Here is a 25,801-nt window from a genome sequence, read left to right as displayed (position 1 = left end):
CGCCATTTTATTTTCCATAGACATTTTGTCAAATGCTTATAAAAATAGGTTTACTAGGTCAAAGCAAGCGATTCAGCTAGCGTCTTCATCAGTCAAACCGGTCAGGTCATCAGGTTTGACTCTGATGAAGACGGTGCGCATCGAAACGTTAGTCACTGCACCTTATTAAAATCACTTTCCAGTGAATCGAGTGCTCCAGGATCTTCCTTTACTTCATCATACTGTCCTGTTCTGAAGCGCAAGAGACTCCTTCTACATTCAAAAGAATCAATGTTGCTTTTTTTTTTTTTTTGTCCAAGACAGTGAAATGTTATAGTCTCTCCTGATTCTAAATATAGCTGAATCGCTTGCTTTGACCTAGTAAACCTATTTTTATAAGCATTTGACAAAATGTCTATGGAAAATAAAATGGCGGAAGCAATCCCTTGGTTCATATGTTTAACCCGGAAGCGGGCATTTCCTTTCTCTATTGCCATATTAATTATTATATTCTAATATGGTTATTCTTTAACCCCTTCAGAGATTCAAATCTAAGAAACGTGTTCTTAGAAAGCACATTAGTACAACCTAATAATTAAAAACCTACATTAATATAGTGCAAAACCTTTCTTTGAATGGTTTTTGAACTTGTGTTGCTTTGTATCGCTTGTTCTTTTTATTCTTGATTGTCCTATATTGTTGTTGTTTCAGGACCACAATAGAAATAAGCTTAACGACTGTATTGTGATATCCTGATCAATTATTTTATACTTTATGCTGGTTTGGTATTTTTTAATTTGTCAAATAAATTCAATCAATTAATCAACGGTGACGTGGGGACCAGCAAGAAATAGATCCTGAGCCACGGTTTATGAAAGGCTGGTGTAATCCTATAGCCTCAGTGGACCACATAGTCCTCCTCACCTGTCCCGGAGAATGAGCTCGATGCGGGTCTCGGCGGCCGCCTTCAGGGCCTTGTGGGCCTTGTCCAGGCTCCAGCCGGCGCAGTTCTGCCCGTTGATCTGGAGGACCTGATCCCCGAAACGCAGCCCGGCCAGGGCCGCCGGGGAGTTGGCCTGCACCAGCTGGATAAACACTCCCTGGGAGAGGAGAGGAGAGGAGAGGAGGGAGATAAAACATGAAAAATAAGATAAAAGGGAAAGCCAGGAGAAGAGAGGAGCGAGATAGAGAGGAACGCAGGGGAAGATAATGGGAGAGAAAACAGAGAAGCAACAATAATGGACGGAGGCAAGGACACAAAGCGAGATGAGATGCAACGTTCCACAGAAGAGAGGAGAGAAAAGATAAGATACTACAAAGAAGATGAGAGAAAGAGAAATAATAATAAACCGGATCAACAGAGGGAGGATTGTCTGCTAGCCGTTTTGTCAGACAGAAAGGAGACTTTTAGTTGGGTATGTTTCTTCACAGTGAGAGAAAATGTTTGTCCCTCTGTTGCCCTCAAACCACTGTTAGCATCAAGCTAATCACGCCAAGCTCGCCTCTAATTTAAAGAGACCGCAGCACAAATGTAGAAAAGTTGTACCCTCACTGTGGCAAAGGTATGGCTTCAAGACAGGAGACAAAAGATGATACGCCCGTTAGTGTGCTGCTGTGTCTGTTCCCGATTCGGCAACTATATCGATTACCAATATATCCTGAATCTCCTCCATTTTGCCAACTCATTTCAGCCGGTTCAAAAGTTGCCCTTTGTATTAGTGCAACTCAATACAAACTGAATAATTAAGCACGTGCAGCAGCCTAGCGCCGATTCACATGCAGCGCTCTGAAGCGCTTGGACAACGCCGGGCGCGCTGAGTGAACAGTGAACACACGACGTTTATGAAGCGGACGGTTGCGCTACAGGTGCGCCTGGCGTTGTCAGGCAACCAAGATCAACAACTCAGCTGTAACATGCTGGCAGCCCAAAACGTTTAGAACGTTACTGGATTTTTGAGGCTGATGTCGATACCGATATTAGGGAGTACAAAAAGATCCGACAACACCTCAGCCTGTGTATTTCCTCGGGTTACTAGTCTGGCGTAAAGGGGGTATTAGTGAGTTTCGGTGAATCCTGATGGGGATCATTAACGGGGGTCAGAGGTGAGAGCGTCCCGCGTCGCTAGACTCACGTTGTCGATGGCCCTGAGCCGGAGTCCGACCTTCTTGTCCTGGTCCTTGCAGAGGATCACCTCCCGCAGGCCCGGGCGGATCTCTGCCCTCCTGATGCCCACGTCTGCCCCCGTCACCGGGCGCACCATGCCCCCCACGCCGAAGCCAGCGGGCACCGCTACCTGCTGTGGAGGGGAAGGAAGGAGGGAGGGAGGGAGGGGAAGGACAGAAGGGAGGAAGGGGAGTTGAAGAGGCGGGGTTAAGAGACAGAACGGGAGGGACATCAGGTGAGGGGGGAGACAAAAAGAGAAAGGTCGGAGAGAGAGAGAAAAGGATTAACAGGGTTCATACAGACATTACAAAACGAAACTCAAGGACCTTCAAGCACTTCAAATAATTGATTTTCAAATATAAATTTGGCCCAAAAGGGGCATCACATTTGCATTATATTACATTTTGTCTTTAACAAGTTAATTCTACCATCAATCTTGTGAATGGGACGGGAAAGTATTTGTCTAAAGATTGCTTTGACTTTGAACAGATTGCTCATACCAAGCACCTTGGCAGAACCCTGGATTATAGAGATGTTACAGTAAAATGCAGCCACAGATCAAAAGGAGCGCTGCATCAGAGGTGTGTGTGGGAGGATTGTACTTCATCTCCTCCTTCTCCACTACTGAAATGGAGGCAGGAACGCTTTGGGCAACTGCTCTTTCAAATCTAACGCCTCGTGAACATGTTGGAGCAACCAAATCAACAAGGAGAACACTACAGAGAAAAAGATATGACCAAGTGGCAGAGGTCAGTGGGCATGCCTGTGGGAGACCTTGGCACATGCCCGGTGTGTGTGTGTGTGTGTGTGTGTGTGTGTGTGTGTGTGTAGTCTTGGAGGAGAGCGCAGAGCTCACACCCTCCTACACAGCACTCCAGGCCTGCGCTGAGTCAGTTAGTAATGTGGATCTGGAGGAACAGAACAGTGTTCTTCTGCTCTGATTTATCAACAGCTCACACTCCCATCAGACAAGGTTTTGTGTGTGTGTGTATATAATATATATATATATTACACACACACTGTATTTTTTCTTCTTTCTTTTTTTTCTTCCCCATCAGTAAACCATTATGTCATGGTTTTAAAATAGAAGTATTCAACTGTGTTGCTTAATTACTGTAAGTGTGACATCAAATAAATTAGTACATTATGTCCACATATAAAGGCATTTATGGAATGATGATGGTAATAATCGGTCCACACACACACACACACACACACACACACACACACGCTTGCATGCATGCATGGATGGACACCCGCCCACGCGTTCTCACACACTTACATTGTCAGCCACGGGCACCAGGGCCAGGTTCCTCTGGACTTCATCGCTGTTTAGGCTCAGACCCATATAGTCTCCAAGCTCCTCCAGATTCGGGTACAAGCCTGGGAGGATGGAGAGACAGATTGAGGGAGGAGGTGGTAGGTGAGTGGGATGGGGGGAGGATGGAGAGACAGATTGAGGGAGGAGGTGGTAGGTAAGTGGGGGGGGGAGGATGGAGAGACAGATTGAGGGAGGAGGTGGTAGGTGAGTGGGGGGAGGAGGATGGAGAGACAGATTGAGGGAGGAGGAGGTAGGTGAGTGAGTGGGGGAGGAGGATGGAGAGACAGATTGAGGGAGGAGGAGGTAGGTGAGTGAGTGGGGGAGGAGGATGGAGAGACAGATTGAGGGAGGAGGAGGTAGGTGAGTGAGTGGGGGAGGAGGATGGAGAGACAGATTGAGGGAGGAGGAGGTAGGTGAGTGAGTGAGTGGGGGAGGAGGATGGGGAGACAGATTGAGGGAGGAGGAGGTAGGTGAGTGAGTGGGGGAGGAGGATGGAGAGACAGATTGAGGGAGGAGGAGGTAGGTGAGTGAGTGAGTGGGGGAGGAGGATGGAGAGACAGATTGAGGGAGGAGGAGGTAGGTGAGTGAGTGGGGGAGGAGGATGGGGAGACAGATTGAGGGAGGAGGTAGGTGAGTGAGTGAGTGGGGGAGGAGGATGGAGACAGAGATTGAGGGAGGAGGAGGTAGGTGAGTGAGTGGGGGAGGAGGATGGAGAGACAGATTGAGGGAGGAGGTAGGTGAGTGGGGGGGGGGTGGAGAGACAGATTGAGGGAGGAGGAGGTAGGTGAGTGGGGGGGGGGGGTGGAGAGACAGATTCAAGATTCAAGATTCAAGTTTATTATTTGTCCCCGAAGGGCAATTTGTGTGCAGCAGACATAAAAAGCATAGCGAATACATGAAAAAACAGAACATGAACAAATTAAAACAAACATGGAGCATGGCAGCAGTTTTCCAGCAGAAAAAGGATCAAGTAAACACAGGATAAAATAAAATAAAAACAAAATAAAAACACACCTCAAAGGATCTGTACGATGTACTTAAAAGTAGTAAAGACACGTACAATGTACTTAAAAGTAGTAAGAGACACGTGCATGAACTTAAAAGTAATAAGAGTCCAGGACTATTTGAGCTCACATAAATAGGTAGGTAAAAAATAAATAAAGATATATCTTGAATATAAAATATATAAAGAATATTGAGATTGAGGGAGGAGGAGGTAGGTAAGTGGGGGGGGGAGGATGGAGAGGCAGATTGAGGGAGGAGGAGGTAGGTGAGTGGGGGGGGGGGGTGGAGGAGAGACAGATTGAGGGAGGAGGAGGTAGGTAAGTGGGGGGGGGGGTGGAGAGACAGATTGAGGGAGGAGGAGGTAGGTAAGTGGGGGGAGGAGGATGGAGAGACAGATTGAGGGAGGAGGAGGTAGGTGAGTGGGGGGGGGGGATGGAGAGACAGATTGAGGGAGGAGGAGGTAGGTGAGTGGGGGAGGAGGATGGAGAGACAGATTGAGGGAGGAGGAGGTAGGTGAGTGGGGGGAGGAGGATGGAGAGACAGATTGAGGGAGGAGGAGGTAGGTGAGTGGGGGGAGGAGGATGGAGAGACAGATTGAGGGAGGAGGAGGTAGGTGAGTGGGGGAGGAGGATGGAGAGACAGATTGAGGGAGGAGGAGGTAGGTGAGTGAGTGGGGGAGGAGACAGGTGGTTAGGGGCGTGTTTTATTTTATTCACACACTCCACATACACCCGGGTCATAGTTGAGCCAAGTAACAGCCCTACAGTGGACGTCTGGACGAGTGCTGATAATAACGAACAGGCTGTGTTGCGGTGCAGCCAAACTTTCCTGGCATGATCGGTGACGTGCAGCCTAGCCTGTGGAGTGGGCGGCGCTTCGAAAAGGATCTGGACCCAGGCTATTCGTGCAGCCCCTTGCTTTGACGGAACAGCCTCTCTGTCTGTCACTGTGCGTCACTTTGCTGCCAACAACATGCCATCATTACCCTCGCGGCACGGGGACGATTACTGCATTTACCATGGGCGGGACAGACACCAGGAAATGTCAGGGAGCTACTCAGAGGAGGGGGGAGGGGGGTATACATGCACAAGCAAACTCACTAACGAGTGAGATACCGGTACACACACACACACGTAACACGAACGTGTATGCATGTCCACCAAGTTGCACCATCCATCCACTAGGAAGCAACTTGAGTGATTTTTCAAACTGTAATGGCTTTAGTCCAGTACCAGGTTTATTTAGTCCAGTGGTTCTTGCAGTCAGTTAAGTGTTTTGTTCACCGATTGTCTTAATTACAACAGAGTCAGAGTCTTTAGAGGCAATGTAAATTTCAGTCACCTCACACAGTCACACACACACACACACACACACACACACACACACACACACACACACACACACACACACCTCTTTGTCTATAATCTGGCATGTTTACGTGGGGTGTCATCGTCCATGTAGAGAGCATGATTCATCCCACCCTCCTACACTAGGCCATAACAAATCAATACATGTTTTAAGACTGCACAGTCACAGTTATTCAGTTGTTTTGTGTTGTGAATGTCATCACGATCTCTCTCATTCTCTTCCAGCAATGCCTCCTCCACATCAACCCACACACAAGCTAATCCAAAAAACTGTCCTTATTAGAGAATCAACTCTGCTCCGTTATATTCAGGGATAATTAAATACAAGCTCACTGTTCTTTCACATCGGCCTCGGCCTGACCTCCTCCTTCTCACAAGTCTATATCTACAGCGAGCTGGGAACCCACCGTTGAACTCAAACCCACATTTTCTAAAAGTTACTCAACAGCAACGGCCTGGTGGACACACAGACTCCTCGGAGAGAGATTCCACTGGCCGATCAGACCCTGTTCAAAATCAATCGTAGCTAGCGCCTTGACGGTGTGTGTCACGCTGAAGATTCTCTCGTTGGTTAGGCAGAAATTAATCTTTTTCTTTGTACCTGTGAAAAGTACTCCAAGTATGGTATTTATTACAGACAACCAAACGTTTCGACCAAGTAAAAACAGAGCCTGGAAGTCACAACTACAGCTACATTAGACCAACCAACAGTTACAAATAGGGCTGAGCGATAAATCAATAGCAATATTTATCGACAATAGACACTTCATATAAGATTAGAACAAAATCTTGTGATCTTTAAAAAAAAAGTCAAAAACAATTATCAATATCGACTGATCTGATAAATATTTTATATCTATACGTTTTTTTGGCTATATCGCCCAGCCCTAGGTACAAACTGAGTTACAACTCTCTGGATGAGCGACTGATGATGGTGGTCCTTTTCCCTTGCCAAGGGAGAGAAACACTGGAGCTGTCCTGCTCTGAGGTCTATAGTTCACCTTTTAAAATCTGAAGGCACAACCCATAAAATATGACATACTGTATCCATGACCCCCAAAACTGCCATTGAATATTAGGCTTCTTCGGCGATGAGTTCAAGTTATTTCATGTACTGCGTGGGTCTCATGTAGGTTCTAGTCATTGTAGTGTGCTACTAAACTGGTTTGTGCTCTTAGGCCATGTTCACATTACAGGCAAATCTGATTGGCTGATAAAGTCATTAATCATCATTATCTTGATTGGTTTCCCAAATCTGATTTGGGAGTGTGTCCGTGCACTGCCACAAATCTGATTTTCAAGTCGGATCTGCGTGTCCAGACCTCCATATGTGGTTTGGGACAAGTGACACAAATCAGACTTGGAGCGTCCAGACTCATAAAACCAATCTGGATAGAATCATTAATAGGTCATTAAAGTTCACAAATCAGATTTGGCCTCCTACTCTGAACATGGCCTTAGAGCAGTGGTTCCCAACCTTTTTGGTCTTATGTACCCATTGAGCTGTTTTGCCATGCCGAAGTACCCCCTCATTCATGTATGTCGATGATTTTCTGAAATTTGTTTTATTAAAATAATATTAAACTTTTAGTAGGCCTATAACATCTGATTATTAAATGAAAATCATTTGAATTACCCCCTTTAATACAATTCTAACTGTTTTCAATTGGAAAATGTCATCAATTTGACTAATATGGGCCTATGAAATTACTTGGAATGATGTTTTAATCATTTTGTAAATAAATTGTAATCCCCAATCTTTCCAAGTACCCCCTGCAAGCTGCTCAAGTACCCCCTAGGGGTACACGTACCCCTGGTTGGGAAACACTGCCTTAGAGAATCATCATCCCTTCCAACATTTCACCACCAAAGCCACACTAAAAGCCAGGGGGAAACCCTGAACGCAGGCGGAGTACGAACTGTTTCGGTTCCTTCCTCGTCTCGGGTTCTTTTCCCAACACCAAAAGTCTAGGAGAGTGGTGAAATCAAATGTGTGAGTGGAAGAAAGAATAAAGTTGGAGTTGTTTGGGACAGCAGCCACAGTTTAGGGCATTAGCGTCTCTGGCCAGGCTGTGGTCCAGCGCGCTGAGGTCAGTCCCCTTTCACCTCCTTTCCCCCCGTCTCTCTCCTCCACACCTCCTCCCTCCTCGGGACCTCTCCCTCCCTCCCTCCGCCCTCCCTCTGCTCTCGCCAAACACAGCTCCTCCTCTCTCTTTCTGCCGTCCTTGCCCGTCCCGGCACCAGTCTCCATGGTGACTCATAGCTCATAGCTAGCTCCTGCTCCGCTGAGGGGAAAACAAAAGAGCAAGAAGCCCACAGGACTTTGCATCCAAACAGAGAAGTAGAAAGAGAAACTGAATGAGTGGGAGAGAGGGGAAAGGGGGGAGAGTGAGTGAAAAGTTTAAACAAGCAGATTTTTTTTTGTTTTCTACTCTCCTCAAGGGGCCCCTGCACATATTTAAAATGTGTTTTCTACTCTCCTCAAGGGGCCCCGGCACATATTTAAAATGTGTTTTCTACTCTCAAGGGGCCCCGGCACATATTTAAAATGTGTTTTCTACTCTCCTCAAGGGGCCCCTGCACATATTTAAAATGTGTTTTCTACTCTCCTCAAGGGGCCCCTGCACATATTTAAAATGTGTTTTCTACTCCCCTCAAGGGCCACTGCACATATTTAAAATGTGTTTTCTACTCTCCTCAAGGGGCCCCTGCACATATTTAAAATGTGTTTTCTACTCTCCTCAAAGGCCCCTGCACATATTTAAAATGTGTTTTCTACTCCCCTCAAGGGGCCCCTGCACATATTTAAAATGTGTTTTCTACTCTCCTCAAGGGGCCCCTGCACATATTTAAAATGTGTTTTCTACTCTCCTTAAGGGCCACTGCACATATTTAAAATGTGTTTTCTACTCCCCTCAAGGGGCCCCTGCACATATTTAAAATGTGTTTTCTACTCTCCTCAAGGGGCCCCTGCACATATTTAAAATGTGTTTTCTACTCTCCTCAAGGGGCCCCTGCACATATTTAAAATGTGTTTTCTACTCCCCTCAAGGGGCCCCTGCACATATTTAAAATGTGTTTTCTACTCTCCTCAAGGGGCCCCTGCACATATTTAAAATGTGTTTTCTACTCTCCTCACGGGGCCCCTGCACATATTTAAAATGTGTTTTCTACTCTCCTCAAGGGCCCCTGCACATATTTAAAATGTGTTTTCTACTCTCCTTAACTCATTGAGTGCCAGCCACTTTTGGAGAACGGACGCTCCCAGTGCCAGAGTTTCAGAGCGTTTTCAGTGATTTCTCGAGGCCCACAGAATATTGTGTGATATTACTATGTAAACACCGAACACGCAAAAAGAACAAGGAGACTCTATTGTATCATCAGCAAAAAAAAGTTTATTGATACCATTTTCCGTTCTTTAGTTATCAGCCGGAGAAGATAGGTCAAAAACAGCAAAAATATGCTTTTCTATCAGGAAGCTGAGATATTCAGCCTTTTGTGAAATGCATTATTTCAAGCACATTCACTCACTCTAGCTAATATTTTTTTGATGATGTGACCTGGTTTAGTTCTGTGGTGCATGCGTGCCCCACCCCCCTGTCCCCCCCTCTCCCCGCCTCTCCCCGAGTCAGCTGTAAACTCCTCCCCACACGCACAAAGTCTATTCGGAGCCTCTGTTTTTGCGCCGCGCGGCTCCTGGCAGCTCACAGCAGCATTGAGGAAATGCCCAACGCGACTGCAGGTAAGGCGTTGGGTGCTGCCTTTCTGGTGTGTTGAGAAACAGACAGACAGACAGGCAGAGGAGCTGCAGTTGTGTGCACGGATTGATTGTTGTTGGCAAGCAGCCCAGAGCCATCATGTAGATGGCTCTGGGCTGCTTGCCAACAACAATCAATCCGCGCAGCATGAGCGCGGTTTGTGTTTGATCACGGCTTTGCTCAGGCTGTATTCCTGACACTTCTGTCATCTGGAGAGCACTGTCGCCACCTAATGGCTCGGTAAAATAGGTTATAGACATTCAACATGTCCCAAAATGTTACAGGACATAGATCTGGCTTCGATGGACCCCCCCCCGTCAAAAAACGCAATTGACGACAGTCGTCGTCTTTGGCACTCTACGTCAGTATTTGAATTGACGACAGCTGTCGTCATTGGCATTCAATGAGTTAAGGGCCACTGCACATATTTAAAATGTGTTTTCTACTCCCCTCAAGGGGCCCCTGCACATATTTAAAATGTGTTTTCTACTCTCCTCAAGGGGCCCCTGCACATATTTAAAATGTGTTTTCTACTCTCCTTAAGGGCCACTGCACATATTTAAAATGTGTTTTCTACTCCCCTCAAGGGGCCCCTGCACATATTTAAAATGTGTTTTCTACTGTCCTCAAGGGGCCCCTGCACATATTTAAAATGTGTTTTCTACTCTCCTCAAGGGGCCCCTGCACATATTTAAAATGTGTTTTCTACTCTCCTCAAGGGCCACTGCACATATTTAAAATGTGTTTTCTACTCCCCTCAAGGGCCACTGCACATATTTAAAATGTGTTTTCTACTCTCCTCAAGGGGCCCCTGCACATATTTAAAATGTGTTTTCTACTCTCCTCAAAGGCCCCTGCACATATTTAAAATGTGTTTTCTACTCCCCTCAAGGGGCCCCTGCACATATTTAAAATGTGTTTTCTACTCTCCTCAAGGGGCCCCTGCACATATTTAAAATGTGTTTTCTACTCTCCTTAACTCATTGAGTGCCAGCCACTTTTGGAGAACGGACGCTCCCAGTGCCAGAGTTTTCAGAGCGTTTTCAGTGATTTCTCGAGGCCCACAGAATATTGTGTGATATTACTATGTAAACACCGAACACGCAAAAAGAACAAGGAGACTCTATTGTATCATCAGCAAAAAAAAGTTTATTGATACCATTTTCCGTTCTTTAGTTATGAGCCGGAGAAGATAGGTTGTTTTCAGCGTTTTCAGGCATTTCAAATTATAAGCTGAGATATTCAGCCTTTTGTGAAATGCAGCATTTCAAGCACATTCACTGACTCTAGATACGGTAATATTTTCTGATGTAGTGATGTGGTGTAGTTGTGTCCTGCCCTGCGTGCCCCACCCCCCCCTCCCCCCCCTCAGCTGAAAACTCCTCCCCACACTAGTAACACACAGCCTCGCACCAAGCGTCTAGGAAGCCTGGGAAGCGCCGCCTCCCAGGCAGCGCAACATGGAGAAGCCACACGCGGACTGCAGTGAAAGGTTTGGCTTTTCAGTGTCGCGCTGCTGCTTTTCTAGCGGCTAATCATGTGGAGAAACTATGCTGACAGACAGACAGAGGCAGAAGGACTCAGTTGTGTGCGCGGATTGACTGTGTTCGCACGCACCGTCAGTTGCAGCCAGAACAATCTACATGGCTCTGGACTGCAGCATGAGCGGGTTCTCTTTCATCAAGGCTATTTCAGGCTGTGTATTCCTGACATTTCTGTAATCTGGAGAGCACTGTCGCCACCTAAGGGTTCTGTAAAATAGGTTATAGACCTCCAATAGCTACTATAGTTGTACAGGAGCTGCGGAAGGCTTTGATCGACGTCCCACCGTCAAAAAACGCATTGGACGTCGAAGGACGTCCGTGGCACTCTACGTCACTATTTAATTGGACGTCGAAGGACGTCCATGGCACTCAATGAGTTAAGGGCCACTGCACATATTTAAAATGTGTTTTCTACTCCCCTCAAGGGGCCCCTGCACATATTTAAAATGTGTTTTCTACTCTCCTCAAGGGGCCCCTGCACATATTTAAAATGTGTTTTCTACTCTCCTCAAGGGGCCCCTGCACATATTTAAAATGTGTTTTCTACTCCCCTCAAGGGGCCCCTGCACATATTTAAAATGTGTTTTCTACTCTCCTCAAGGGGCCCCTGCACATATTTAAAATGTGTTTTCTACTCTCCTCACGGGGCCCCTGCACATATTTAAAATGTGTTTTCTACTCTCCTCAAGGGCCCCTGCACATATTTAAAATGTGTTTTCTACTCTCCTCAAGGGGCCCCTGCACATATTTAAAATGTGTTTTCTACTCTCCTCAAGGGGCCCTGCACATATTTGAAATGTGTTTTCTACTCTCCTCACAGGCCCCTGCACATATTTAAAATGTGTTTTCTACTCTCCCTGAGGGGACCCCTGCACATATTTAAAATGTGTTTTCTACTCTCCTCAAGGGCCACTGCACATATTTAAAATGTGTTTTCTACTCTCCTCAAGGGCCCCTGCACATATTTGAAATGTGTTTTCTACTCTCCTCACAGGCCCCTGCACATATTTAAAATGTGTTTTCTGCTCTCCCTGAGGGGCCCCTGCACATATTTAAAATGTGTTTTCTACTCCCCTCAAGGGGCCCCTGCACATATTTAAAATGTGTTTTCTACTCTCCTCAAGGGGCCCCTGCACATATTTAAAATGTGTTTTCTACTCCCCTCAAGGGGCCCCTGTACATATTTAAAATGTGTTTTCTACTCTCCTCAAGGGGCCCCTGCACACATTTTAAAGTGTTTTCTACTCTCCTCAAGGGCCCCTGCACATATTTAAAATGTGTTTTCTACTCTCCTCAAGGGGCCCCTGCACATATTTAAAATGTGTTTTCTACTCTCCTCAAGGGGCCCCTGCACACATTTTAAAGTGTTTTCTACTCTCCTCAAGGGCCCCTGCACATATTTAAAATGTGTTTTCTACTCTCCTCACGGGACCCCTGCACATATTTAAAATGTGTTTTCTACTCTCCTCAAGGGCCCCTGCACATATTTAAAATGTGTTTTCTACTCTCCTCAAAGGCCCCTTGCACATATTTTGCCAGCTTTTTTTTTAATCTTTTGTGGGTGCCTCCTTTGTCTGCCTCTCTCCCCCTACGCCAACATTCCTTGCACCACTGACGAGACTGCCTTACTGCAGTGTCCCAGCTACTTTCACACAAACTCAGTAAAAGAAGAAATCAGATGGTCCGAAATCAGATGGAAGAGAGGGGTATAGACACAGACAGTCAGAAACAGAGAGGGATAGCAGGGGGAGAGAGACACCATAGCTGAGCTAGGGGCGCATCCCCCTCCCCTTATTGTCCGGAGGCCCCCATAGCACCCTCCTCCTAGCCTGGTTCTCACACTCCACACATCTTTATCTGTCCTGGATACGGAGCCACCGCGCACACTCGCTGTTCTCCTCCCAAGAATAGAGCAGCTCAGAAGGACAGACCCCCCACAGAGAGACATGGGAAAAACAACATCCAGCATAAGAGAAAAGGGGCAAGAGAGAGAATGATGTGGAGAAAAGGAGGACAGATACAGGTGAAGGTCTTTGCCTGTGTCTCTATGTCTGTCTGTTCTGCTCTGGGCTCTTTAAACTCGGACACTCACTTGACCCTGGCATCCCCACAGTGGCAGGCTGAGCTTCGTAGGTTGCCTCGGTGAGGGCTGGCATCGGGGTGGTGGTCTGGGCAAACTGGGCCTGGGCCTACAAACAAAAATGGGGACACAGCAGGGTATATTAAGACTGTACTGCAATGATGGGACGAAAAATTGTGAATACAGTATGAAAGGCAGTCGTCATCGGACCAATTAACAATTAATCAAAAAAAGACAAGAACGAAAAATATATATCCAAATGGATTTGTAAACAGGCTGTTCTAAACCCTGCAAGCTGACCTTTTCTCGTTTGCTACAAAATCGCTATTCTTTAAACAATTTAAAAGTAAAAAAAAAAAAAAGACAGGAAAACGCAATTGCAATATTCTGTCACAAATAATAATTGCAATTTAAAAAAATGTCAATGTTGTTCAGCCCTAATCAGAACACTATAAAAAAATAAAGAGGTAGAAGAAAAACAGGAAACATCATGAGTGCATGTCTCAACAACCTGAAAACCTAGAGAAGTCTAAGGCCATGTCCACACGGAGACGGAAGCTATCTTTTTTTTTTTCGTTTCAGAAAAGTTTTCCATAAACATGGAAACGTTTCAAGAAATGTGTGTATCCACATGAAACCACTGAAACCGCTGTAGAATAACAGAGAAAGACAATCTCGTCAATAATTGCATACAACCTCTAGGGGCGCACAGTCTATAATGTGTATCTCACTGTAGCGAGCAGCTTAAACCCTTGGCTTTGTGGGGAGGTTTGCCATGTCGATGAATAAAATGATGAAACCTACAGTATACAGGCAAATGCAGAGCTGTTCAGCAGGGCTGATGGTCTCCCTGTAGCCTACAATATAGAACGTTAACTATCGGTGACATTCCTGATATCATCCACTTCCATGATCTTTAGACATGTTGCAAACACATCCCAGCGTATTGGCTGCTCCTGCACATCACTTCACAGCACAGGCTAAATGATGCAACATAAATATACATTATATAAACTCATGGCATAAATGTGTTTTTATTGGAAAAAGTCTCGTCAAGTAAGCTAAAGTCTTGTTGGAGTGGACACGAGCGGATATCACAGACATCACAGTGCAACCGCGTGTTCCTCAAACCTCTCACTTCCCTATTCACGTTGTATTTACGAGGGCTATATATAGGGCAAGAGAGTATGTTGGTTACACTCAGGGTTTATATTTCATTTCATTTCATTTTGTCCAATATTAAAATATTCCAGAATTGCATGTTGTATTAAAAATAAATAAAATTTCTATCTAACACGTTAAGCCTGATTTTGTTTGTGTTATTGTAAAAATGTAGCCGCCGCTAAGCCTTCTGGGAAATATCCGATGAAGGGAGGGGAGGGGTCGATGGGTAGAGTCAGCTGTGTGGAGCCCTGAGGATGTTGTAGGCTACACGCTGTTCTCCGTGTCCACTTGTTGCTGACGGTGGTAATAGAGGAGCATTATATTTTGCTGCAAGATCTCCAACAGGCTCAGCAGCTACTGCCATGATTGTTATTGTTGCTGGTGGAGAGAGGTGGGGCTATGGCGTCATCGTTTCAGGAAAGATGCGTATGGGTTGTAAACACGGAAATGCAAGGGTGGCGTCTTCAGATTTAATCACTCTGGGACCCGTTTTGAAAAATTAGCGTATACTCCCAGAACGTATAGTCCCAGAACGCGGTTCCATCTGGACGAAACGTCTATATGACAAAAAACTTTAGCGGATACACCTAAACTCGTCTCCGTGTGGACATGGCCTAAGAAAGTCATACTCCTAGGTTCATAGGTTGAGCCTAAAGTGGCTCTCCACGCATATCAAAATCGGATCAAAATGTACCAGTATTTACAAATTTATGCACAGAATGTATCTTACTCCGGTCCGTTTAAGTAAGATGTATCCTAACTCTTCTCCCAAATGTAATCGTTGTGGGACATGTACAGGGTCAATTATCCATGTCTTCTGGGAATGTAGAAAACTGAAACATTTCTGGAAGGCAGTACATGATTTGACTGTTAAAGTCCTGGAAATCCCGTTAGAGAGTACACCTATAAGATATATTTTTGGTGTGGATCTGGACAGGACACTAGACCCCATGTCTGTCAAACGGACTAGCATAATATCATACAGTATATAGCTAAGAAATGCATCTTGCTTAACTGGAACCACCAAAAACCTCCAACATTTAATTTGTTTTAAAAAGCTTTGAATGAAACATTGAGACTGGAACAGTGTACCTATGCCTTGAAGAATAAGGGGGACGTCTTTTTGAGAATGTGGGAACCTCTCATGGACCTCTGAATATACTTTAATAATTGTTGTCTTGACCCTTGTCTATTGTTGTATACACTATTTGTGAATCTGTCTGACCGTTGTTATTGTTTGTTTGTATTTGCCCCTCTCGGATTTTGTTGTTTTTGTTTGTGTCGTCTTTGTATTGTATTGCAAAAAAGATGAAAATATATAAATAAATAATTGGAAAAAAAAATGTACCAGTATGCTTGCTCACCTGGTCCTCGGCAATAAACCTGTCAGCTAGTTATCTAACAGTAGGAGCAGATAAGTGAGGGTAGGCTCCTTCCTCCTCTACCACACGATACCAGACCTAGCTATATCATTTAGCTTGCGTCACATGCAAAATATGACCCCTAAGTTCTGGTTTGACAGGGACATTAAAGTACTACTGACTCCCAGAAGAACTGCAATATTGAGAGGTCTGGGCATTTTCAGTCTCCGGCGATTCTTATTTCCTTTGCTTTACAGGCTGGAATTGTGTTTATTGTGGGAGTGTTACTTGTTAGAAGTGTGATTGAAAATAATGGGCCATTGTGGAGCCTTGCTGATTTCAAAGACATTTTGTTTTTGCTTGTGACCCCACATTGACGTCACAAAAAAATCTAGGAAGACCAGATGCAGAACGCTGCCCTATTATAGTAGTGAAAGCCGCACTAGAGTTCTTCTTCTAATGGCTTTCCGGCAGACTGGATACCTTGCGGCACATTGCTGCCCTCTCACAGTTGGATGGTCTCACTCCAGACATGGTTCTTCTTCTGTCAAGTTTCCGGTGTTTCTCACACCTCCTCAATCTTGGCTGTTGCGCCTCGTCTCATGTTCCTCCGCTCCTCATCCTGCCTTGCCTATCATTATTCTATTTTATTTATATTCTATTGTGTTGTTCCACTGTTTCCCTTATCTACGTACTTATACGTACGTATCTACTTGTTAGTGTTTTTACTTTATTATGTACCTACGGTTTATGTGATTATGGACCTACTACTTGTATGTCCCGTAACATACCCCCCTAGCGTAAGAATTTCACACGTGCGTACTTGTACAATGGAGTGACAATAAATATCTTGCGATCCCAGGGCTGGGAACAAACCTGGGCCTAATTATGGCGAGATAGATGGCTCCATCTAAATCAGGGTTGGGCAACTTTGATGATAGAGAGGGCCACCAGAGGGCCAGATTGTGACCGTGCACTTCCACCAGTAGCCTACTGTAACACCATCACTCCCAATTATAGCTCCTAATTTGATGAAAAGGTCTGGTAATCAAAGTTCATTATACCAACATTTATATTTTTCATATTCAAATTTAGTCATTCTTCCATTCAGATGACACGAGAAACTTTGCTCTAGCTTTAAAACAGCCCGCTACAGCAATTTGATGGGGTACATCACCCAAATATGTCATATTAATCAGTTAGTAATGTTGCATGTGCATTGTGCAATGTGCATACTGGATATAGTTTGTTACAATAGTAGTGTTCGCTCAAATGCTAACATTAAACAGTATGTGGATGGACAATGCTAACGCCATTAGCGCCATGTTCTGGGATGTACAGTAAAATAAAAACACAGATTTGGGTGGTCTAACTAACCTAACCAAAACGTCCGCCTTGTAAAAAAGAAAGAAAGAAAAAGAAATTGACCCAGGGGCCACACTGAGTGAGGTCGGGGCCCGCAGTTGCCCACCCCTGGTCTAAATCAATAGATTTGAATACACTCAGCTTACCTTGATGACCTTGTCGACCTTCAGGTCCTCGAGGGATGGATACAGGGACATTCTGAGGAGGGAAACAAACTGTTGTGAGTGGAGGACCTTGAGAAAGGAGGATGCATGGCAGTATATAGATAACAACCCAGCACAGCCAGTCGGTTCATGAGTCTCCCGGGGCTACTGTTAGCATTAGCCTGGGTAAACCCAGCCGCCACGTGACCTGCTCTCAGACCTGCTCTCCTCAAACATTTCCTTCTTCATGAGCTTCTTCACTGAGCTACCTTGTGAAATGTTCAACCACTCAATCTTACAATTAGGGCTGCAACTAACGATTATTTTCATAATTGATTAATCTGTCGATTATTTTCTCGATTAATCGATTCGTTGTTTGGTCTAAAAAATGTCAGAAAATTTTAGCAAATGACGATCAGTGTTTCCCAAAGTCCAAGACGACGCCCTCAAAAGTCTTGTTTTGTCCACAACTCAAAGATAATGTCAGTTTACTGTCATACAGCAGGAGTAAAGAAACCAGAAAATATTCACATTTGAGAAGCTGGAATCGGAGAATTTTGACCTTTTCTCTTACAATTGTACTCATAACGATTCATCAATTATCAAAATAGTTGTCGATTAATTTCCTGTCGATCGACTAATCGATTAATCATTGCAGCTCTACTTACAATTGATCATTCAATTCAGCCTGGCACTACATATTTCATTTAAATCCTGGGGCGACCCGTGCGTGTGTGTGTGTGTGTGTGTGTGTGTGTGTGTGAGTGATTCAGTGAATGACCGACAGGGCGTCCACAAGACTATAAACCTCTTAATGAGATTCTTGCTGTTCAATAAAGTGTCTCAAACTAATCCTCGATGATTAGACGAGGAGAGGAATGAAGGTACGTGCAAACCTGGAAGAGGAAAGGAAAGAAACATCTAGCTAGCCCTTTGTTTTCATTCCATTCAACCACTCTCTCCACACCCAAAGCTCAACTGATAATATACACCGACTGCGCAACTGCAGTAACACAGTTTTTTTCCAGTTGAAGTTCAAACAAGGACATTAGTCTGAAAGAAAAAAAAACACTTACAATACAAACAGATGACTTGCATGAAATAGAGGCTGGCACAAAATATAGGCCTGCCCAGTGTCGGAAGTTAGCCAGGGGCAATAAGGGCAAAAATGCCCCCAAGAAATATCAGAATGCCCCCAAAAACCATGATCCAGGGACAACAATTGCCCCCCAAGAGATTTCTATAATTTTCTTTTTGTTCAATTCATTTAATTTCCATCTCTAAAGGTGCGTTCACACCGACCTATTAAATTCTCGCTGGCATCGAGTTTACATACAAAGTCAATGCAAACGAGCGATTGAGCGTATATTCGCCCGGGAGAAAAATCGATGGCCGTCTGAGCGACAGAGACAGAGCGATAGGGCGAAAATTCGCTCGTCGCCCGAGATGAAATATCCCAACTCGAGCAAATTTACGCTGGCAAAAGTCGCTTGCCGCCCAACGCTGATTGGCTGCCGTGTGAGTCAAGGATCACACTGGCTTGGAACAAACCGCTGGTTTATTAGTGTGGCAACAAACCGCATTGACAGGCTGACAGCTGACATGAAGTGAAGTCTGTACTACCGGTATAGACCCACAAGCTTGCGTTAACTTAGGAGCACGCTGATAGGCTTAGCTTGTAAACAAATATGGCAGTTCGTAGTGGACAAACATCATGACATTGCGTTTTCATCCTGATTCCTGTCTAACGTTAGCCCCCAGATGTCCGTCAATTCTTGTGCCAGTTGATGAGCGATTTAAACACAGCGACAGAGTGATTCCAAAGGGTTGAATCGAGCGACAGGGAGAAAAACAAATATCTCGGTGTGAACACAGCTTTAACACACACTCAACACCTGCAAGCTGGTTGCCAGAAGAAGACAAAGAAAACACACACTCACACAAACAGTGCGCTGTTGACCACACTACGCCTTAGCAACTTTATGCACTAATTACTTAAATTTGCCCCCAAAATATTTTCTAAATTTCCTGCACTGTGCCTGCCTCATACTTGAGCCAATATGGTGGACACACACACACACACACACACACACACACACACACACACACACACACACACACACACACACACACACACACACACACACACACACACACACACACACAAACACACACACACACACAGAGAGAGAGAGAGAGAGAGAGAGAATGTAGGCCTATAATAGCTCCCAGGTTCACACAGTGGCCGCCTTCAGCATGCCTCAGCATGACTTCCCCTGTGCCCCTTCTCTCGCATTTAAAACAAATACTCAAAGAGTAGCAAACGTACTTCACCTTTCATACGACTACACCCAATAACTTAACAGCCTAAACCTGTGGTAGGCTAAAGTAGGAGGATGAATCAACAGATTTTAGCAATGCTTACTGCATCCAAGCTGTGCTGCAAGCTAGGTTTGTCAACAGTATTGATATAGCACTAGCAATAAAAATCAATACTAAAAATTTGAAACGGATACAATACTCATTTGCAACAGGTATCGATAAGTAGCAATACTAAACATTTGAAAATGGATACAATACTCTCAGTTGCAACAGTATCAATTAGGGGTGTCACAATATATCGTCCCACGAAATTTCGCGATAGTAAAACGTCACGATATGTATCGTTGAGATGAAATCTCATATCGCAAAAAAAAATATATATATATATTTTTTTTTAAATAGACTAAGAAACGTCTTTGTTTGTTGAAGTTCAATGTGTGGAAAGTAGTTCAGTTGAACAAGTCTCTGAAGAGACACATGAGAAGTTATACAGGAGAGAAACCATTCAATTGAGTTTCTGGCAAAACTGTTTACTTGACAGGAAAAACTGAAGATGCATAAAAAATAGATTAAGAAAAGTCTTGTTGTTTGAGTTTGAAGAAAAACTGAAGATGCATAATGAGAATTTATACTGCTGAGAAACCTTTTAGTTCAAAGTAAATCTAAGTGACGGTGTAACTCATTCTATTTCAAGATAAGCCTTATCTCCAATCTCATGTTTTTTCTAGTTGTTATTGTAATAACAATTTCCCACAACAGCATGTTTTGTATTTGTGCATTTCAAATAAAATACTACTTTTCCAGTCATATATTGTCATTATTCAAGTTTAAAAAAATATTGTTAAAATCGTATCGTATCGTATCGTTATCGTGAACCCAGTATCGTGATACGTATCGTATCGTGAACTGAGTGTATCGTGACACCCCTAGTATCAATATATTCAGCACTCCTTTCTCTGAATGAAAAATCACACATTTTCTCCTGCCCTGTCATTGGTGGGTATCTGTTGCTTCAACAAGCTCAAAGTGTTCTGATAGGCTGACGACTAGAGCAGGGCTAATCTGCTGTGTCAGGTCAAAGTTTTTAATGAGTTTTATCTGGCCTAGATTATGGAGAAGCGTGCGTCTGTCCGTCCATCTGTCTTGGTTTATTTTTTATGCCTCTTGATGTGTTGCTGTTGCCATCCCCCCCCCCCCCTGTGTGGTATCGAAAATGGTATCGAGTATCGATATTTATTTCCCTGGGTAGGTATCGGTCTGGAAGTGGAAATTCTAGTATCGTGACATCCCTACTGCAAGCGAACCCATCCAAGCCGCAGGCGTCTAGTGTGACGGATGACATCGCCCAGCCACATCCAAAGAGCACAAGGACAGAAAGACAGAAAAAACAAGGCGCCGTGTGTAACACGGTCTGTCTCATGACCGTATCAAAGCCTCTGAATCAATCCATCTATACGGCCACGGGGACAACAGGACATCTGCGTGACCACTTCCTTTACGGGAAGTCAGGTGGCTCGGCAAGAGGGCTATTGAGCAACCATCAGTCAACTCACTTTGGCTCGATCTAATAGAGAGAATGGGGGCAAGTAAGAAAAGTATGCGAGAGAAAAGAAAACGGAAAAGATAGCGACCGACTGACTGACTGAGCGATAGAGACGCTCGTCATCAGGCAGCATGCAGAGTGGAAAGAGGAAACGAAAGATAAAAGTTGGTCAGCTGACTGAGAGGGAGTAGTACACCCTATACAGAACAACAGGGCGAGGCAGGCAGGCAGGCAGTGGAAACTGACATGTGTGTCAGACCTGATTGAAGCGTGCTTGAGTGTAACTTCTCTTTGTAGATCACATTCCTTTGATTTAGTTGCATCAATAACCTACACTTTGAATCATGTACACACCTAATCCTCCCATTTCTCCCAATAGACCTGGGGCCAGTTGCACCAACAGGGCATAGTTATGCCTGGTCATAACTCCTATGCCGGTCGTTGTAAAAACCAGTCTTAAGAGTGGATTTATGCCGGTTGCACCAACCCGGTTTATGCCTGGTCGTAACTATGTCGGGCATAGCAAAGCGCGTCCATGTGAATTGCCGGGGAATGCCCCCTGATTGGCCCAAAAATGTGCCTCGCGACCTGCTTGGAGCGTCACTGTGCCATATGGCCACTACTGTATGTGCGTCACTACACCCTCCCTCCTCCCACCCTCCCTCCTCCTGTGGAAGCTCCGGGGGAAAATGGCGGCGATTGAGTGCCAGGCAGTCTGAATGAAATTGAATGTAACGTTCCCAATTCTATGTATTAAATTCTAAAAAACCACCCTCAACATTTGGGAAGGCTAAGCCACACAACTAGTTCGTTATAATTGCACGTCATGCTTCGAAGGCGACTTGACGATGATGAGGACCGTGAGGACTCAATCACAGTAGGTCTCCGCTGATAGACTACCACGGAGATCTCTGTTACATGCACAGGCACTTTACGCCTCCTCCTGACCAGGCGTAAGAGTTACGCCTGGGCTTAGTGAAAAAAAGGCTTAAGCCCTCTTGGTGCAACCGGCATAGCTGTTAGGTCGTAAAGTTATGACTGACTTTGCTTATACCCAGTCTTAAGCCCTGTTGGTGCAACTGGCCCCAGAACTTCAACCGTCCAGCGCGAAGGCCACCGCCCCTTTTACGGGGGAAACCCACCATAGGAAAAGACTGTACAAGAAGCCGAAACCACTTCAAACAAACTATTTTAAAACGGTTTAATTTGATAGAGATATGCTGAAGAGTTGCTGTGTTGTTAGTTTCACTAATAATAAATAAATAAAAACGGGATCTGCAAAATATATTTTTTAATAGAGTAGGGCTGAGACTGTCACTGTCAATGTGGACGATGCATGTAACCTGGTGGAAACTCGATACAGCGTTCATATAAGGCAAGTAAGTACTATTTGTCGATGCATCTTGCGCATTCTATGGCCGGCCCAGTTGAAATATATTGTCATGTCATGGTGTCTTTGGGTCATTTATAAACTAAATTAATTCTGTTATTTTTCTATCGATTTTTGGTACCGCTATTTTACATTGAAGTCAACGGCGAGTGGCTTGTGTTGTCCCTTAAAAAGGGGTGCGGCCTTCACCTTTTGAGAATTACCCGGATGTGCTGGTCTGGTCTATGCATTGTTATTTAACGCGAGTACCTTCTGGTTTGGAACAATAATGATAGTGGTATGTGACTATGACGAACACGACCAGTACATCTCAAGCCATGATCGACACTAACTGTCTGACATTGTTACGATGAAGTATTTCCAGTCCCTTTACTTAAAAAAAAGTGTTAAAGAAAAAGAAGAAAATATACGAAAAAAGCAGAAGCAGCACACTGGTTTCTGACGGACTGATTTGTGTGTTTTCATCGCACAGACAAACTGCTAAATCAAGATCACAGAAGATGTGTGATGATGACTGACCGACTAACTGCGGAAGAGGAAACCAAAGTGCAGAGGTTGACACTGTATAATACTGTTCCCGTGACCACAGACGTGATGTCAAAGTCTGTCTGCAGTGCAGACACACCCCAAACCCATATTACACAACACTAAGTAACACAAACCTGCTGATAGACACACGTAAACAAATGGCAGCGATTTGAAAAACCGTACTCTGGACGAAAGATTTACTCGCCAAAAAAGGCCTATACTCCTACATCAAAATAGGCCTTTCAAACGGGCACATTTTGTGTTTTTCCATTAGCATAATAAAGTAACAAAAGTCACAAATACAACAGCGCATGCTGATGTGACACGCAGTGGAGGTTATGTAGTCAAACATCCTTTCTCACACACTTGTAGGCGAAAGCTGGAACGAGTCCCGAATATAATAAGCAAATAATTCGGACCGCAAACACATTACTGTGAGATACGACTCTCACAGGCACTCCAGCCACTACTCTATCTGCTATTCGGAGTCCTCGCAAACAAGTGCACCATTGTGTTCCTGCACACAGACGCACTTTATAATACCATCCAGCGTTTGTTTTTCAGCCGTGTTTGTTTGTTTTTTGTTCCTCCCTCATTCAGACTCACAGGCAGTGAGTGGAGTTATAACTGAATAAGCTTGGGGGGAAATGTGTGTTTGTGTTAATGACATAATATAATCCTTGAGCTAGTAGTCCCTTTGACATTTTCAGTTCAACTGAAGTGGGCTAAGTGAAGGTCTAGGTAGGAAAGTTCCTACATCATACTCATCAAGCTTGATGAGTATTCCATAAACACATTACTGGACTATTTCAACTGACAGAAATATGCTGACATCATTGTCAGTATTGCATTCACTGGTTTTACAGCCTGACGAAAACCCAACGGTTGAAACGCGTTGCGGTATTGATCTTGCCCGTATCACCTTCATGAAGATGTACTCTGTTTGTACAATTACTTCCAATTACATTTTGTCATTTAAATTCCTAACAGCTCCTTTCTTCAATTTCTGGTTTTCAGACTAACAGTATTGCAATCCAACTGCTTGGTGGAGATTGGGCTAACTTCAGTCAGCCTGAACGAATTGGTTGGATACATCAAGAATGTGGTCCCCCTGGCAACTTATTCCGGTCTATTGACATGGCTGGGAAAGGGACAGAGGGAGGGAGGAGGGAGGAGAGAGGAGAAGGAAGAAGACTGACAACGGTAAGGAAACGGAGGTCTGTTAACTGCTTTGAACTGGCCCACACCCTTTGTACTGTACCACACAATAGGGTCACAAATGAGCACGTTAAGGACAGACAACACGTTTCATTTACAGATGAAGTAACGTTGTAACAATCTTGTTTTGTTTTATAAATATATGATAGCATGGGGAAAGCACACTTGGCTCAGAGATATGTGTGTAGGGTTTAGAACTACGCTACGTTAGCTCTTATAGATAGCTAGAACTCGCAATCGATTAGTCCTTTCCTTGGTCTGTTAATATCGAGGCATATGTTTATGTAACGTTATAACGTGACTGGTCAGTGATTAATAACTTCTGTTGTGTCAAAATCATGTGCGACATCAGGAAAGACCTGACTGACTGGGTCAGCTAGCTAACGTATTATTTACCAGAGGCATTAAAAATTAACCAACCAACACTGCTAACACATTAGCCAGAAGAAGCCCGCAGGCAAATCTTTTATTTCCAACCAATCATTAAAGCTAACTTAGCAAATACTGTACTTAGTTTCGCCTGTGAATTAGAAAACATTTCAAGTCATCTGGATACATAGGAAACTAGTTAGCTGAGTAGCTTAGCTATCAAGGCTTTTGTTCGCAAATCATATATAGACACACAACATCAACACAGCAGGAAAGCAGAAGGCTAACGTTAGCCGTCACGTTAGCTCACTAGCTAGCTAGGTAAACGAACGTTAGCTTGCTTGATGTACCGTTGGTTTCGTACAACGGATAGGTTAATGGTAGTTAACGTTAGAGACAGTCTCACCTTGAATGCCTTGGTTGTTAAAAAAAATCAACTAAAACCCTTGTAGTAAGTCCCACAGAATATCAGACACCAGCACGCTGCTTTATTTTGGGTCTTTTTCTCTCTCCGTCGGGTCTGGAAGCTCGAGACACCACACTGTCAGTGATGCCAAAGAAGGGGAATTCTGGAGTGAAGTCACCGCTGGCTTCCTGGTCCCAGACACGTCAATCAAGGCTGACGTCACGTTCAAAGCCACGCCTATTTGGTCACATGAATATTAGTCAGCTAACGGCTCTGCAATCTGGGAACCCAGAGTCTATTTTAAATATAGACTCTGGGTTCTCAGATTGTGGATACAGACAGAGACAGACTGGTACAGGTAGCCTACAAGCAGTGGTTCTCAAGTGGGGGTCCGGGGACCCCCAGGGGTCATTGAGGGGGGGGTTCCAGGGGGTCCCCAGCCAAAAGGGGGGTAATTTATTTCCGCTATAATTCCATTCATGAGTAACACAATGACTATTTTGGTCATGGGTTTTATACACTTTCTGTAATAAAACATCTAAAAGCATCAATCTTATTATCATATGGGGGACCGTGGGACATCCTATCAAATGGGGGTCCGTGGTCTAATCTTTGTCAGTTTAGGGGTCCCTCATTTGAAAAAAATTTTTTAGGACCACTGGCCTACAGTAGGTAAAGGGTTGTAAAGTAATGTAGACCAGAGTGAGTCTCTCAGCCCCCTGCTATACTATCCCCCATACAAAAAGAACAATCGTAAACCATACTAAACTTTAC

The 25,801-nt window shown here is 44.4% G+C and overlaps 1 protein-coding gene across 1 annotated transcript in view; it reads right to left on the bottom strand.

Annotated features, from left to right (window-relative positions):
• sdcbp2 (syndecan binding protein (syntenin) 2) overlaps window positions 1–25,178 on the bottom strand; it is a 30,785-nt gene extending 5,607 nt beyond the window's left edge. Inside the window, exons 1-6 of the mRNA XM_083656364.1 lie at window positions 25,028–25,178; window positions 17,255–17,306; window positions 13,231–13,327; window positions 3,426–3,526; window positions 2,112–2,276; window positions 904–1,079 (exon numbers count right to left, since the gene is read on the bottom strand). Of these exons, the coding sequence (XP_083512490.1) occupies window positions 904–1,079; window positions 2,112–2,276; window positions 3,426–3,526; window positions 13,231–13,327; window positions 17,255–17,305 (590 nt within the window). The 5' untranslated portion in view covers window position 17,306; window positions 25,028–25,178. The remainder of the gene's footprint in view (window positions 1–903; window positions 1,080–2,111; window positions 2,277–3,425; window positions 3,527–13,230; window positions 13,328–17,254; window positions 17,307–25,027) is intronic.
• Window positions 25,179–25,801: the final 623 nt, after the last annotated feature.

This window comes from Poromitra crassiceps (genome assembly GCF_964638095.1).
Source record: "Poromitra crassiceps genome assembly, chromosome: 20".
Taxonomy (NCBI): domain Eukaryota; kingdom Metazoa; phylum Chordata; class Actinopteri; order Beryciformes; family Melamphaidae; genus Poromitra; species Poromitra crassiceps.
This window is presented reverse-complemented; position numbering and strand designations above follow the sequence as displayed.